The following is a 17016-nucleotide window of genomic DNA, read 5'->3' on the forward strand; positions in this document are numbered from 1 at the left end:
GGAATTCCTAGAGGCATGGTTCTCCACCCGTAATGCAATCAACAAACACGTAAAATTGGACCACATATACAAACCCATACAGATCAAAACCAGGAGTGACACTACTCACCATAACGAACCAAGCAGAGTAGAAGAACACTGCTTCATTGGAGGTTCCACTGATGATGTCACCTAGCATGGTGACAAAACGTCTGAACGAGAACAAGCCAGCTCGGCAAGCAAGTCAACAACCTCATGAACATGTTTAAGGCTGAGATAGACGGAATTTTGGTCTCAGAATATCTTGGGGTATGGGAAGTGTGCACGAAAGTGGCGTAGAAGTCCAAGACCAGCTATGATCATATTGAATGGTAGAGCAGGTTTCACAAGCTGTGTGATCTACTCCTGCTCCTATTTCTTTTGGCCATGTGCATACTCTAGAAGTTGCTGTCAGTCCAGAACTCCTGACGAAGCTATAGCAATTGGGTGTTTAGTATTGAGCAGTTGATTTTTGGGTGCGTGGGTGTGAAAGCGGATAATAACACTACCAGAAAGTGTTGGAGAAACCCAGAAGGTCTGGCAGCTTCTATGGAGAGAGAAACAGTTAATGTTTCAAGCCCAATATAAACTCTACTTCAGAACCAAATGTCAGCACTTTATCTTTCCACAGATGCTGTCAGACCTGTTGAGTTTCTCTAGCACTTCAGTTTTTATTTCCAATTTCCAGCATCCTCACTGTTTTACTTTTTATTATAGAGGTTAGTAACAGTTACAGTTTCTACTCCAGATTGCAATCCAGTAACTTCAGCTGAAAAATTGATGAGGGAATGTTTGGTGAAGACAGATTTTGCCTTCTCCGTCATAATTGATCTTCTTGATAAATGTCCCTTTATGAGAGTTCTTAAGTTACCAATAACTCAGCATGCATGGATGCCTTTCAGAGAGCAGTGAAGAAATTTGGATTGGGCTGCAGGGGGAGGTCTCTTGTCATTCCTTGGATAATTATACTAATTTTGTAAAGAAGAGTACAGACATTCGATAGATTTAAGGGATGATCAGGTTTTTATGGTTTAGGACCTTGTTTTGATTCTGATAAGTTCTATCCTTGACTTTATACTATGGTTCATTGAAATGTTATTTGTGCTGTGTTAAACCTGGAAGTGCTTTTGTCTACTGTTTACATTGGGAGGTTTCTAGTGTGTCCTAGAGCTGTGATGTCGCAAGGGGTTATTCACCGCTCTGTTACAACGCAGTGAAGATGTCACAAAAATGTCATAACAAGGGGAAATTCTTTTTATATTCAGGTACATGTCTAAGTTCATTTCTTTTTCCTCAATAATACTTTGTTTACGCTATTGAACGAGCATGTCCTTCTAACCCATGACCTACAGGACAAATTAGGAATTGGATAGAACTGAAACAAAATATTTTTACTTCTGTTCAGACCACCTCCTTCCATCTGTGGTTCACAGAAACATATGTCAATTAGGCACAAGATAGTTTAATGTCAGGCACAAGCTCTATTTGCATAGTTGATCATACGTCACAAAGGGTAGCAATTCAGTTTTCAATTACTCCTGCTATCTTACTCAGCCTTCACCTTTCTTAAACAATGTTTGCCTCCCACTAACTGTTATTTCCTGCGTAGAAAGAACTTTGGGCTGTCAACTACTTCTAACTCCTTTATAAGACAATCCAGTCTTATTTAAAAGTACCTATACTTTGCATTAAAGTTCTTAATTAATTACCTATGGTTGCTGTCTGTTTTGATCAGCCGATCTTTGCATTCTAGTTGATGGTCTGCAATCTAAGGTGAAACAGAACTCTTTGTTTATATTCCATTCTAATCTTTGTTTCCCAACCTCTTGGTATATCAGTATTCTTGGTTTACTATAGTTCATTATGGCTATTATGGTTCATTATTAACTCAGTTCTCCTCTGTACCATTTATAATCCTGTGTTAGGTAGTCTACAATTAATATACTTCTTTCCATTTTCTCATAAGCTACTGTGTAAAGATCAGTAGTATAGAGCCTTTATCCACTAAAATTCTCACTTTTTTGTTCAGTTAGCATGTACAAATAATTTTATCTGATCTTAATTCATTTAACACATTTTTTTAATCTGCTTTGCTATTCTTACGCTGGCTGTTAAATAGTAACTTGTATTCCTGACTTCAGTTCTTCCTCCCACTGCTGATTTTACATAGCCTGTCCACATACATATTGACCAAACAACAAAAGTGACTGCAATCTTAAAAATATTTAAATAGATGTAAAGGAGCTTGGGACATCCTGAGGTTTTAAAAGGTGCCGTATAAATGCAAGTTTCTACTTTCTATTGCCTATCCCTGGTTTAAGTTAGCTGTAATTATTTGGACTGAAATCTGAAGTATAACTATCACAGCACTGGAGGAACGATGCAATTTCCATTAAAATATAGTGCCAAGGAGCTGGGTTTACCATACTTAGTGATATTGCTTTATTAGAAGGCTAACATGACCCAAGTATAAGTTGATCTTTGCTCTTGGTGCCCACCCCAGATGCACACTCACATGGTCACACAAATCCAGAGGTTTTTAATTTCTTGTCTTTGCATGCACTTATTATATATCTTGACTCTCATTCCTTTCTCCAGTACCATTGATTTTATTTTCTTCCTACTGCAGTACCCACCCAAATGCCAAAGATTCACTTTTGACCTACTTCATAAGAATAGAGGTAAAACAAAACCATCTGGTTAAGATGACCCTTTTTTGTCTTCCTTCACTGATATGTAATGAGAGTACTGTTGTTTGCAGCCAGTGGAAGTGTGGGGAATCCTCGTTCTTTTATGATTCATGAAAAGCTTCTCAGTAATTTAAGGGAAATCCCTATGCTGTAGTGCCTATACACTTCCACAGATTATTGCCAAGATTTATTTAGCATATATAGACTTAGCATATCATTCCGGCCATCTTTTAAAGCATTTTATTAACACGAATGCAAAGTGTGTTGGTCACCAGTTAGTTGGATTAATGACATGGTTTGTATTTGCTCCTGCAAAGTCTGGCAACCATAGTATATCTGACTCAAGATGCACTGAATGTACAGTTTAGTATCCACTATGAAAGTGTGAAAGCATAATATGATGCAAATTAATAACAACTTGCACAAGTGAATGTTAGGGCGTTCGCTCCCAGCAGAGCTTCATGGTTGGTGATTAACCTTCTTTGAAGTTTTCAGTCTGTTTTTAGTAGATAGTCATACCCAAGTAAACGGGATGAGCATCATATTTATGAAGTTGACCACTGGGACTGAGTTCATGAGAAGCACTAACATTACACAAGTGAAAAATACAGCCCACAGTTTTTGTGGTACTTGGTTGAAGATGCCATTTCAGGCATCACTAAGCTGTAAGTTTTGTATCATTAGTCTGGCTTCCAGAATGTAGTCTCCACAATCTGGTCACAGCTAGGTCATTTATATGTAGGTTAAAAAGGAGTGGTGCTAGAACAGATCCCTGAGGGAGGTCATTAAGTTGATATCTTCTTCAGCTTGTCTGATCACTCATGTATGATTCTAAAACTCTCAGCAGTATTTCAGCCAAGCAAGTGTCTAAGTATATCAAGACTGTTGATACTTTAGCTGGTAGATTAAAATGAAATGATTGGTTGTTTAGACAAGATTCAAATTAAAGTATTCTTTTTAACTGCCCACAATATAGAAATGATTTCGTAAGTCTAAGTCATCGGTCACACCTGCCACTTTCTCTCAGCGACTGAGCTGAGTATATGGCCAACGAAGAAAGTAGTGTACTCTAAGCCTGCTTAAGAAAATAATTGAAATTTTCTCAGAAGCAATTCAACTGGGAATTTCCCTAACTTTTCTGGATTAATATGCTAAACTGGTATCTGGATTTTCCGTGCCTCCATGTTACATCACTCATAATTAGGTAAGAAAATCAGAGCTATAAAACATAAAGGAACCAGGAAGACCACACACTATTGTCAAAAGCAGTTGTGTAGTGTATGAGCTGTTCATTACATCCTTTTGATTGACTTTTATTATTACAACTTCTGTTTAGGGGCATAAAATTAATCTTAAGAAAAGTGATAAACATAAATATGCTGTTTTCAAATTAAATTTGATTGATCATAAAAATTTGGCAGTGGTGGAAGTGAGTTTTTGCATGAGAAGGTAGGTGCTTGTAGCATTATTTCTAATATGGGAATACTATTTGTCATCTCTAAAAAGTTGTTGTTGGCTGTTAACCAAAAGCCTAGCTGTTCCAGTAAAAAGAAATTGATAGCCTGGGGAAGGGTGATTCCTGGTTTGACTACAAGTTTAAAAGTTCTGGGGAGAACTTTGCAATGGATTCAGCTTTGAAGCCATATAAGCCATACATTCTTAAGATGTGCTTATAATTTAGTGGCGATCATTTTAAAAAATCAATAGGCTGAAAATTAAAGGTGCAAAAATGCGTCCAATTGCTGCTTAAGGAATAGATATCTCAAAATTATCAAAAGTAAAATAATATTTGTAAAAGTAGAAATCGATCTGCCAGAAGAAAGAAGTTTAAAATTCTTACTCCTACTATTTGGCTTTTCAGTAGTTGTCAGTAAATAGCTCATGTACCATAACATTTAAAGTGAGCATCTGACCTCAGGAATATGATAAATTGTTTTTATTTTTCTATTTTAAAATAATTTGTAACAAGTTTCAAAAGACCCTTGATGCACATAACAAAATATTTGGTTTCTAATTAATCCAACATTTTTCAGAACCAAGCTGTAGATGACAGAATTGGGAAAATTCAGTGCCCTAAACTGTTGTCAGTGCTCAAACTGCAGTCTAACTAATACTTTGTATAATTTCCGCTCAAATCATTTGCTGAATGGTAGCCCAGTATTCAGAAAAGATGAGATGAAATGGAAGAAAAGACATGAAAATTGCCTAGCTCCATTGTAGTAACTCAGTTGTTCTGTAACCTCTAAGTCCTCTGGCACGCATGTCTGCATTACATGTAGTTTTATGCTTCAAGTGAGAAATCACGTCAAAGTACCAACAGTGAGTGTAAATCCTCTCCAATTCATTTTGAAGGTGTGGTGGCCTACTTGTTTGCTTTTGTTCAGTTTAAGAACTTGGGAATGAAACAAGTTCTAATCTTTGTGTACCTTGATTTATTTAAGAGCAGCTCTGTCATTAATGTTATTTCAGTGATAAATCATTTTCTAAAATGTAAAGTACACTTGTCCACTGAGGCTAAGTGTGATTTGTATGTTCTTCTGTTTTAAGGTCCTGAAAGGGCTAGAAAAATGAAAACTAAATTAGAATATCAAAAACTAAATTCTCAGTGTCTGTGACTGGGATGAATAACATTGTCAACAGCAACATTAAATTGTACTGTAATATGAATTATAATAACATTCTAATATGACTCAAGTTTGTTTCCTTTATTTTTCACAGACTTGTTGAATGCAAGCGACTTCAAAACAGACAAATTTTGGTCTTGCAAGAAACATAATTGCTTTGAGTGCCAACCTTATTGTGAAGACTTGTTCTTGTTAATTTTCACAGAGATTTTAATATGGCCGTGGCCTTGAAACAGGTGTTCAATAAAGATAAGACTTTTCGTCCAAAACGTAAATTTGAGCCAGGCACGCAGAGGTTTGAATTGCACAAAAGGGCACAAGCATCGCTGAATGCTGGACTAGATCTGAAATTGGCAGTGCAACTCCCTTCAAATGAGGATCTCAATGACTGGGTTGCTGTACACGTGGTAGATTTTTTCAACCGTATTAATCTCATTTATGGAACTGTATCAGAATTCTGCACAAATGACACATGCCCAATAATGTCAGGAGGACCTCGATATGAATACAGATGGCAAGATGAGAATAAATACAAAAAGCCTACTGCACTGTCAGCACCACAATATATGAATCTCCTTATGGATTGGATTGAAACCCAAGTGAACAATGAAAGCATATTTCCAACCAATGTTGGTGAGCTGAAACAATCAAATACTAGTTTTGCTTTTCATTTGTTCTTTGTCAGTGTTCTCTGAGTAAATGTCATTTTGAACTACTTACTAAACCACAACTATTATCAATAAGCTAAAAAAAGCTTCCTTTTTTAATACATATTTTGTAAATGATAGATAATCAAGTGGCTCAATCACTTTACATCACAAAAGTCATTTATTCCATTCAAAACTGAATTGGTAGTGGGATGTAAGAGGGGGCAGCTACACACTACATGTCAATTGATGAAACAATGTCTGGTGAACGAAAGTTTTATATTTCAATGTTGATTGGCTTGGCACCATTTCAATATTGAGTTTGCATGTTCTGCAAGGGTTTCCTCTGCGTACTCCGGTTTCCTCCCATATTTCAAAGGTCTATAGGTTAGTTGGATTGGCTATGCTAAAAATTGCTCCATAGTGTCCAGGGATGTGCAGGTTAGGTAGGTTAGCCATGGTAAAAAGCCCGTGCAGGATTACAGCGATGGTGTGGGGGGTGTATCAGTCTGGGTGGGATGCTCTTCAGAGGATCAGTGCGGACTCAATGGGCTAAATGGACTCTTTCTCGGTAGAGGTTCTATGATCACTTGTTTCCTATTCTAAATCCAGTGTAACTTTCAGAAAGTTTGCTGCCCTGCAAACAGTTTGGGATCATTTATTTTATTGCCTTGGCATTTGTCAGACTGGAGTTTAATTTATTACTATACTAAGTGGTATGTAGACCATAAACTACAGAGACAAAGCAAAAAGTGCACAATAGCTATATTAGCAAAATATCAACAAGGAAACAAGAGTAGAGCATTCAGCCTCAAGCCTGTTCCATTGTTCAGTTAGATCCCTCTTAGCTCATGGTTCTGCAGTCCTCCTTACTCTTGTCAAAACAAATCTATTTTGAAAATTTCAATGAATTTACTTCCAACTTGGGTAGGGAATTCCAGATTTCTAAAACGCTATCAAAATTGCCATGAATGAGAGGTGCCAGTGTTGGACAGGGGTGGACAGAGTCAGAAGTCACATGACACCAGGTTATTTAAAATCACAAGCTCTTGGAGTGCTGCTCCTTCATCAGGTGAATTGAAGCACACTGGCACAGAATTTATAATCAGAGAGATCAAAAGATAATACAAATGGTCTGAGTGGAGTGGTGACAGGCTGATTAAAAAGTGTCTGCAGGTGATCAGGAGTGTCAGACGGTGTGAGTGAAGGGATGACCTATAATCCAATAATTGAGGCAGAGAGAGATAATTATGAAAAATGACTGGAATAACATGATAGGTATAAGAATCACACGCTGACCCCAACATACTGTTCTGTATCTGTATCTGTATCTGTAGCTACATGACACCCCACCACACTTCTGTATCTGTAAAATCTTTCTTACGGTCCTGTTTTGACACCATCACCTTGATAACTTGTTGTGATCTCTCTGCCTTAATTAGTTTGTACACTTTTAGATTGCCTGTTACTTTGGTTAGACCCTTATACCTCGACTCTTACACCTATCATGTGTGCTTCTTTTCACTTCACCTGACGAAGAAGCAGCTCTTCGAAAGCTGTGATCTCAAATATTCCATTGGACTATAACCTGCTTCTGACCCTGTCAAAATTGGATATGTACTGTTACTGATTTTTTTTTTAAATCCTCCTAATGTTTTAAGATTTGAATCCTGCAATACAAATATTCTGTTGTATGTAATACTAGGCGAGAGATTGGTCTGATGCACAGTGGTTCAAGCAAATGTACTCTGAAAAGTGCAGGTTTTAACATTTTATTTCCAGTTGTTGTTCACTATACACCCATAAACTGCATCACGAACTTCAAATACAGTGTAAAGTTCCTGTCCAGACTATAGAAATTGAGCTTTTGGCACCATTTAACACTAGCAAGAATGTTAAATTATATATTTTTTTCCCTTAGGTACCCCCTTTCCTAAGAATTTTCTGCAAGCTTGCAAGAAGATCCTTTCTCGCCTTTTCCGTGTTTTTGTCCACGTCTACATCCACCACTTTGACCGGATTGGCTTTATGGGTGCAGAAGCGCATGTTAATACTTGTTACAAGCATTTTTACTACTTTGTTACAGAATTCCATCTAATAGACAACAAAGAATTAGTACCACTGGTACGTTGCTTTACAGATAAGTTTAACAATGAGGTTTGTTTGATAGATTTCTTCTGAGATCAGTGCTTTCTGGTCTATTAGCCACTCCTTTATTGTAATTTTAAGTGCAGTATAATGCTGTTTATAGGGGGATAATAATGTGGTTCCTGTAAAAAGTGAGGCTACAACATGGGGGCTGGTAGGAAGCTGAAGTTCAATTAATTAATGTTTGCAGATTTGGAAATGCTTTTTCATCTTTATACATGGGCGTATTTGAACTTTTGGTCAAACAGGTGCTGGAACTGTTTAATATCTGTCAAGTGGGGTTTTTTGATTGCATTTATCCAGGTTTCATTCATGAAACCATCAATCCTAATGTCTCCAAATGTGACTCGGTGTCAAATTCTGTTTGCTAACACTCTTGGAACATGTTATGTTGAGGGCACTACAAGTATAAACTAGTATTGATCACTAGACATGTTTGAATGACTCAGATGGCAAGAATTAAAATCTCCTCATAAACGTGTGGGGAGCAGCAAATATTTGCATAAAATGTACAGGTTACCACCAGCCTAACCACACCTTTGATACATAATGTACCTCACTGGTTCAACCAGTTGGAGATCCAGGTTTCTGCAGTAGCCTTCTGGCTCTTTTCAACTCAATGACAAATTACAATATGCACTAACTCCTAAATACTGAAAAATTAGAGCACTGAATTTTATAAATTCTAAAAATATTTGGAGAACACAGTGCAACAACATATTAGTCAGCCAAATCGAATTTCATCGCATTCTTGGAACCATATACATAACAGAGTTCGTGAGTATTGAATAGTCACTAATAAATCCAGGAGGGGATTTGTGAAAAGTTTCTTTACTCATGGGGTTGGAAGAATGTGGAACTCGCTATAATAATGAGTTCTTTTAGTGGAAACATTTAAGCAGAAGCCAAACACACATGCAGCGGAAATAGAAATAGGAATATATGTTGATGGGGTTAATTCAAGTAAGATTGGGCAGAAGCTTGTGTAGAAGATAAACACTGACATGGATCTGTTATGTGGAATAGTCTTTCTGTGCTTCAGACTCTGTGTAACCTCATGAAGAAGCAAAACTAGGATGTCTTAAAATTTACTAAAATTATTGATTAAAGCTCTGGATGTCACTGAAGCCAGTTCCATTTTTAAACATAGGTGCATTGTATAAAAGATTAAGGAGGATAACTTGCTATAAATAGCATGGGTGAATACCCTCTATAATCAAATGATAGGCTTGCAAGTCTCTTTGCATGAATACTTTGAAGCAATAGAATGGTGCTGCATAAAACCAAATTAAATAGAGATTTAGTATGTTTCATTGGACCTTTTAATGATTTGCAAAGTATTTTTAGTAACTATGAAGCCTCCAGAATTACATTCGCAAGCACAATGCGTATACTTTAAATTAAGGACATGCTGGGAATAAGGATGGTTCAACACTGAAAGAAGAGGGATACACGAAGTTTTAATTATTTCTGTTGAGAAATGATACTTTCTGCTAAAGATATGCCTTGCTACAGATTACTGCTATTGTTTTGTAGTAGGAGTTCTACTATTGTGACATAGAAAATAATGATTCTGCCAGAGCTGAATTAGCAATGGAATTGATTTAAATTTTGAAGTATGTATATTTATTCCAGAATTTAAGTTTGTTGTTCAGATCCAAATGACAGATTTTCTAATTTATCTAGTCAGCTAATTATAAGTTTCGTTAACAGTAAATTGCTGGCCAGGACTTATTCTCTGATTTTTTTACTAGGAATATTTTGTGTACCAGGCGTTGAAAGAATTGTTAATTAAAATTCCAATGGTGAGATGACCACTGAACACTAAATCTGTAGATTAAAATACTTCTTGTCCAAACTTTGTTAAAAACTGCCTCTGTAAAATATGGCCATACTATACCGTCAACTTACAGCTGCAATTTCCTTTCTTGAGTGTTGATAAGGGTATTACAGGTTAAAGGGCCTTTTTCTATCAATTCTGTGCTGATCAAAAGCAACCACCCAACTATTCCTGCATTATTTCCCAACACTTGGCCCATAGCCTTGTATGCCTTGGCATCATAAGCACACATCTAAATACTACCTAAATGTTATGAGGGTTTCTGACTCTACCACTCTTACATGCAGAGAGTTCTAGATTCCCACCACCCCCTCGGTGAAACCACATTTCTTAACATATTTCTCTGTAAACCTCCTGTGCTCTACCTTAAATCTATGCCCTCTCGTCATTGATCTCTTCACCAAGGGAAAAGGTTCCTTCCTGCTGACCCTATCTATGCCTGTCATAATTTTATACATCTCAATCATGTCTTCCACTCCAAAAAAGCCAACAACAGTCTATCCAATTTCTCTTCATACCTAAAACTCTCCAGCCTAGACAACATCCTGGTAAATCTCCTCTGCACCTTCTCCAGTGGAAACACATCCCTCCTATAATGCACACAGGTCTCTAGCTGTGGCCTAGCAGTTTATACATTCCAGCATATCCTCACTGCTCTTAAATTCTGTGCCTCAGTATAAGTATCCCATATACCCTCTTAACCTTTTTATTTTTCTGTCGTGCTACCTTAAGGGACTGGTGGACGTGCGCACTAAGGTCCCTCTGATCCTTTGTTCTTCCAAGAGTACAACCATTCATCATGTGTTCCCTTAATTTATTTGTCCTGCCCAAATGTATCATCTCATGTTTATCCAGATTGAATTCCATTTGTCACTGTTCAGCCTCCTGTATATCCTCCTGTAATATAAGGCTATCCTCCACTATTTACCACGCCAATAATTTTCTTATCATCAACAAACTTACTGATCAACCCGACTACATTCAAGTCTAAATCATTTATATATGCCACAAACAGCAAGGAACTCAATACTGATCCCTGCAGAGCTCCACTGGACATGAGTTTCCAGGCACAAAAACACCCTTTGACTATTACCCTCTGCTTCCTGCCACTCAGCCAGTTCTGGATCCAATTAGCCAAATTTTCTTGGATCCTGTGGGTTCTTACTCCTGCTCTAATTCTCCCATGCAGGATCTTATTAAAAACCTTGCTGAATTCCAAATAGATTACATCAAATTCAAATGCATTGCCCTCATCAACACACCTGGTCACCTTTTCAAAAAAGTAAATCACATTGGTCAGACATGACTTCCTCTTAACAAAACCATGTGGACTGTTCTTGATTAATCCCTGCCTATCCAAATGCATATTAATTCTGACCGTCAGAATTGCATCTGATAGTTTTCCCACTGATCACTGAGGTTAGTTGACCTTAAGGTAAAAACTATAACGCATTGTGTTTTCTTTTTGCCAGCTGGCCGAATTTGACTTTAATTGTCCATAAGTGCCCCTACCTGTGTCATTCTGTACCTGTCTTCTTACTTGACAGCTTTCTAGTAACAGTTCTATGAACCAGGCTATACTGTGAATAATTTCACAGCGATCATACCTTAATAATTATTATTTCAATAAGACCAGTTCCTCTTGTTTCATTGGGTGAATCATGCAGCAAAAAAGAAAGCCAGAATTCCTTGGTGCAGCTCTGCTGGTACATTCTATTAACCTCAACCAAAAAAACTTCGGAAATTGCTACTTAGACATTATTTTTCTTTGTTGTAATTGGTTTTCAAAACACTAAATCATATGAGAAAGCATTTCACAAATGATTGAGAAAGTCTTAATTCTGTTTCTGCTTTACTAAAGAACCATGGTTGTCTTTAGGCCATTTGTGGGTCCAAGGGGATCAGGACTAAATATCCGAAGATACCCAACCTATTGAAAGGACAGGCAGAAGGGCAAGATGGGTGGACGGTGAGGTTGCCTTGTTTGTAAAAAGTGAGATTAAATTTATAGCAAGAAGCAATGTAGGCTCAGAAGGTGTAGAATCTGTGTGGGTCGAGTTGAGGAACCCCAAAGGAAAAAAGACATTGGCGAGAGTTATGCACTGGCCACCTAGCAGTAGTCTTCATATGGTGCAGAAAATAAATCAGGAGATAGAAAGAAAAGGTATGTAAGAAAGGCACTATTACATTAATCATGGGGAACTTCAATATGCAGGTGGACTGGGAAAATCAGGTTGATAGTGGATCCCAAGGAAAGGAATTTGTGGAATGTCTATGAGATGGTGTTTTTTTGGAGCAACTTGTAGTAGAGCCACAAGGGGACAATAATTCTGGATTTGGGTGATATGTAACGAGGCAGACTTGATTGGGGAGTTTAAGGTGAAGGAACCCCTAGGGTCCAGTGACCATAATATGACAGAATTTACACTGCAGTTTGAGAGAGAGAGAAGTTTGAATCTGATGTCACTGTATTACAATTGAGTAAAGGTAACTACAAAGTCACGAGGGAGGAGCTGGCAAGAATTGTTTAGAAGGGGAGCCGAGCAGTTAACACTGTGGAGCAGTAATAGCAAGAGTTTCTGCAGGTATTTTGGGAGGCGCAGCAGAAATTCATCTCCAAGAAGAAGAAAAATACTAAGGGGAGGACAATAAGGCTGACAAGGGAAGTCAGGGTTAGCATAAAAGCAAACAAAAAAACATACAATATGGTGAAGATGAGTGGGAAGCCAGAGAATTGCGAAGCCTTTAAAAACCAGCATAGAACAACTAAAAAAGCAATAGAGGGAAGAAGATGAAATATGCAGGTAGTGTAATGGCTATCATTAAGGATAAAGTGCTAGGGAAGCTAAAAGGTCTGAAGGTGGATAAATCACCCAGATTGAATGGACTACACCCCCAGGTTCTGAAGGAGAAAGGTGAGGAGATTGTATTGGCATTGGGTGGTGATCTTTCAGGAATCACTGGAGTCAGGGAGGGTCCTAGAGGACTGGAAAAATCGCTAATTTAACATCCCTGTTTAAGAAGACAGGGAGGCAGAGACAGAAAATTTTAGGCCAGTAAGATTTTAGAGTCCATTATTAAGAATGAGATTGTGGAATGCTTGGAAGTACATGGTAAACTAGGGATGAGTCAGCATGACTTCATCAAAAGGAGATCATACTTGACCAATCTGTTAGAATTCTTTAAGGAGGTGACAAGCAACTTAGTCAAAGAAAGCGAGCGGATGTCGTCTGTTTGGATTTCCTTTGACTAGGTGCTGCACAAGAGGTTGCTAAATAAAATGAGAGCCCATGGTGTTAGGGGCAAGGTACTGGCATGGACAGACGATTGGCTGACTGGCAGAAGGCAGACAGTGGGGATAAAGGGGCCTTTTTCAAGATGGCAGCCAGTGACTAGTGGAGTTCCACAGGGTTCAGTGTTGGGACCACAGCTATTCATGTTAAATATTACCTGACTGGACAAAGAAACTGAGAACATTGTTGCTAAATTTGCAGATGATGCAAAGATAAGTGGATGGATGGGTAGTGAGGAGGTGGGGAGGCCGCAGAAGGACTTGGCCAGGCTAGGAGAGTGGGAAAATATGTGGCAGATGGATTACAATATGGGAAAATGTGAGGTTATGCACTTTGCTGGGAAGACTCAAAGTGTAGACTATTTTCTAAATGGGGAAAGGCTTTGGAAATCTGAAGCACAAAGGGACTTGGGAGTCCTAGTTCAGTATTCTCTTAAGGTTAACATACAGGTTCAGTTGACAGTTATGAAGGCAAATGTAATGTTAGCATTCATTTCAAGAGGGCTAGAATGCAAGAGCAGGAATGTACTGCTGAGGCTGTACAAGGCTCTGGTCAGACTGCATTTGGAATATTGTGAGCAGTTTTTGGTCTCCTGTCTGTGGATGGATGTACTGGTCATGAAGGGAGTCCAAAGGATGTTTAGAAGAATGATCCCGGGGATGAAGTGCTTGTCATAGGATGAGCGATTGAGGACTCTGGGTCTGTATTCAATGCAGTTTAGAAGGTTGAGAGGGATCTGATCGAGACTTACAGAATACTGAGAGACTTGGATACAATAGACATGGAGAAGATGTTTCCACTAGTAGGAGAGACCAGGACCCGAGGGCATAACCTCAGAGTGAAGGGATGACTCACTGGATCTGAGATGAGGAAGTTCTTCAGCCTGAGGGTCGTTAATCTGTGGAGCTAATTGCCACAGAAGGCTGTGGCAGCCAAGTCATAGAGCGTATCACAACAGATGGATAGGTTTCTGATTAGTAAGGGGATCAAGGGTTACAGGGAGAAGTCTAGAGAACGAGCTTGAGAAACATATCAGCCATGATTGAATGGTGGAGTGGACTTGATGGGTGGAGTGGACTTGATGGGCTGAGTGGCCTAATTCTGCTCCTTTATGTTTTGGTCTTATGGTCATACATCCCAATATGCCTGTGCCAACACTTTGCAACAGGAATCCAAAACTAATTGTATTGTTTCACTCTCTGCCCATTGAAATGGTTTCTTCCTTTGTGCCCTTTAAGGGTAAAATGTCTTTAAAAAAAAAAAAAAAATAATCTGGGATTCAACTCCCGTCTCTGGAAAATATTCCATGGTCCAAAAGAGTTACATTAATGTTACAAGGCTATCACTACCCACTGAAAAAAACTTTTGTTTCTTTAACAGAAGGAGATGACTATGCAAATGTGCCATTGAGAAAGGATCTGCTGACCAGTTATTGAAGAAACTGTTTCATTCACTTATTGAAATGGATTTTCTTACACAAAAGAAATCCACTTGAAAGAAAACTCTCTCCTGTGTCAAATAATTATTTACTGATGTTTAAATGTGAAAGATACAAATTCCTAACATGGAATTTTCTACATCAATAGAAAACTGTAATGTTTGCAGAAAATTCTATAAGGTGAAGCAGCTACCTGGAGCAGTTAATTGCTTAAATTTTATAACTACTCTAAGTTGCTTGATATTGTAGTTGTATTGATGCACAAAATGAAGAGAAAATTATAGCTTTTCTATTTTAATTATTCTGCTGGATATAAAGATTTATTAATTTTTTTGTAGTTATTTGCGAGTGAAGCGAATTTGAATGTATGAGAAATGATGAGGCACTATTGAAACGAGATAATGCAAGTCTTTTTTCATGCCTTTTAGAAATGAATATTTCAATTTATTTACTTGCACAATTCATGTGCTGATGTAATGAAAGGGTCTGGCTGGTGCCAGAAAACCTTTGGCAGAAGCAATTTGCAATATTCCATGCAGATTTCACTTCTCTGAATATCCTAAACAATTGGTTTAATCAGGACTCCCAAAAGTTCTTTATAAAAGAATTGACCTGTGATGGTACAATCTCATAGTACGATCAGCAATGCTGGCTCGCAGACAAGAAAATCTGTAAATGTATGGTACGTCGAATATCACCGAACAAGAAAATTGCTTGTTTTTTTTAAAAAATCTATTTAAAAATGAATGATATACTTTTTTAAACTAGTATTTCTTGTTTAAAGCTTGACTGTTCATAAATACTAGAATACAATACAGTTTTCCTAGTTTCTGGGGGCACCTGTGGTGTAAAGAAATTCTCTTTAAATTGTTATATTTTATATCTTATATTTTATCTATTTGGCTTCATACATTTCATGATGTGATTAAATCTCTTACAGTCTGAATTATTTGAATAGTTTTCTTTGCACTTAATTCTAAGAGATTTTGCTTTCAGATTAATGTCATATTGTTGAAACATTTGCATTTTAAATTTTTCTTTCTCAAATTCTAACTGTTGTATGTTCTTTCCGGTGATTTTTACCGTGAGCTCAAAGGAATGCATTGTTTTTGTGGGAATGAGCGCACAACAGAATATTAATCATAACATAGGTTAGATTACGTTAGAACCTCTGGATTTCATAAGCTGTTATGTTTGTAAAATATGTAGGAAATAGAATTTAGGAGCAGGAGTATGCTAACTGTTCATTGTGTTAATTACCAGGGATCAGTTCCAATGAATGTTGCTCATTCCAAACCAAGCTGTAAGAAAATGTTTTATTAATTCAGAGGAATGCAATAACTGCTGTGATTCAAGACATTTCTGCTTTATTGTCCCTTTAGAACAATTCTCAATGTGGTTCCAGCAGCCACCCGTCTCTTGGGATAAATTTTTATGCAGCCCCTCGTATTGGGCACAGTAAACCCACTGCTTGTCTTATGACATGATTGGAAGTCCGTTTTCTTTAATTGGGCATTATTTAAATATAATGGATTAGCTGCCAGAGCTAAGTTAATGGTGAAAGTGCATCACCAATCAGAAACATGGAACATCTGCATTTTTGAGGGTAAGAAAGGAATTGAGGGAGGACGGATACTGTCGGAGTTCCAGGCATTAGAAAGGGAAGTTCAATTCTTAAGAAATGTGGAGGAACACTCACTGTACTTGGCACTGAATAGCCTCCAATGGTCCCTTCATGAATCACCGACTAGACTGTTCAATACTAAGTACCAGTCAGCAGAGTTTGTGCGACATATACTCCTCCCATCGATAGTTTAAAAATGCAACAAAGATTCATTGACGTAATTAGCTTATTCATGGAATAACAAGGGACATTAATTTCAAGGTTTCCACTAAATGCTCATGGCCAGTTTTGTGGTAAAAATGAGATGTTAAATGCTATGCTGCAATTTTCATTACTCAACAATTCCACTCCTGAGATAAAGATTAGTCCCATGATCACCTTATCTGCCTGAACCTTCCATTGGATCAACTAATGCACAAGAGAGGAAAACATTGACAAATCCATGGACAACTTATCAATATTGAAATGTGTATAATGTTCAAAGTGTTACATAGAATGTAGCAATTATCCTTACAATGAGAGAAAAACAATGAATAAAAATGTGTGGACTCATGAAACACAGGCATCAGCTCATTGAGCCGAGTGGCCTGATCAATGCTGTCACATTCTGTGATTCTGCCATTTGTCCTGTCATTTGTCATTCTCTTTCTAGTTTCACCTCTTCCTTTTTGAAACAAATGCACTGACATTAATC

The 17016-nt window shown here is 37.7% G+C and overlaps 1 protein-coding gene across 7 annotated transcripts in view; it reads left to right on the forward strand.

Moving 5' to 3' along the window:
- Positions 1 to 16185, forward strand: part of mob3a (MOB kinase activator 3A) — a 24640-nt gene extending 8455 nt beyond the window's left edge. For 2 of the 7 annotated variants that reach the window (XM_048614233.1, XM_048614234.1), the window contains exons 2-4: positions 5427 to 5965; positions 7901 to 8103; positions 14641 to 16185. In XM_048614233.1, the coding sequence (XP_048470190.1) occupies positions 5548 to 5965; positions 7901 to 8103; positions 14641 to 14670 (651 nt within the window). In that variant the 5' untranslated portion in view covers positions 5427 to 5547 and the 3' untranslated portion in view covers positions 14671 to 16185. Of the gene's footprint in view, positions 1 to 2647; positions 2700 to 3680; positions 3913 to 4137; positions 4158 to 5426; positions 5966 to 7900; positions 8104 to 14640 lie in introns of those variants that run through there. The other 5 variants (XM_048614238.1, XM_048614239.1, XM_048614235.1 and 2 more) reach the window with 4 other exon arrangements.
- The last annotated feature ends 831 nt before the right edge of the window (positions 16186 to 17016 follow it).

The sequence above is a fragment of the Rhincodon typus genome, chromosome 29 (genome assembly GCF_021869965.1).
Source record: "Rhincodon typus isolate 14 chromosome 29, sRhiTyp1.1, whole genome shotgun sequence".
NCBI classification, from domain to species: Eukaryota; Metazoa; Chordata; class Chondrichthyes; order Orectolobiformes; family Rhincodontidae; genus Rhincodon; species Rhincodon typus.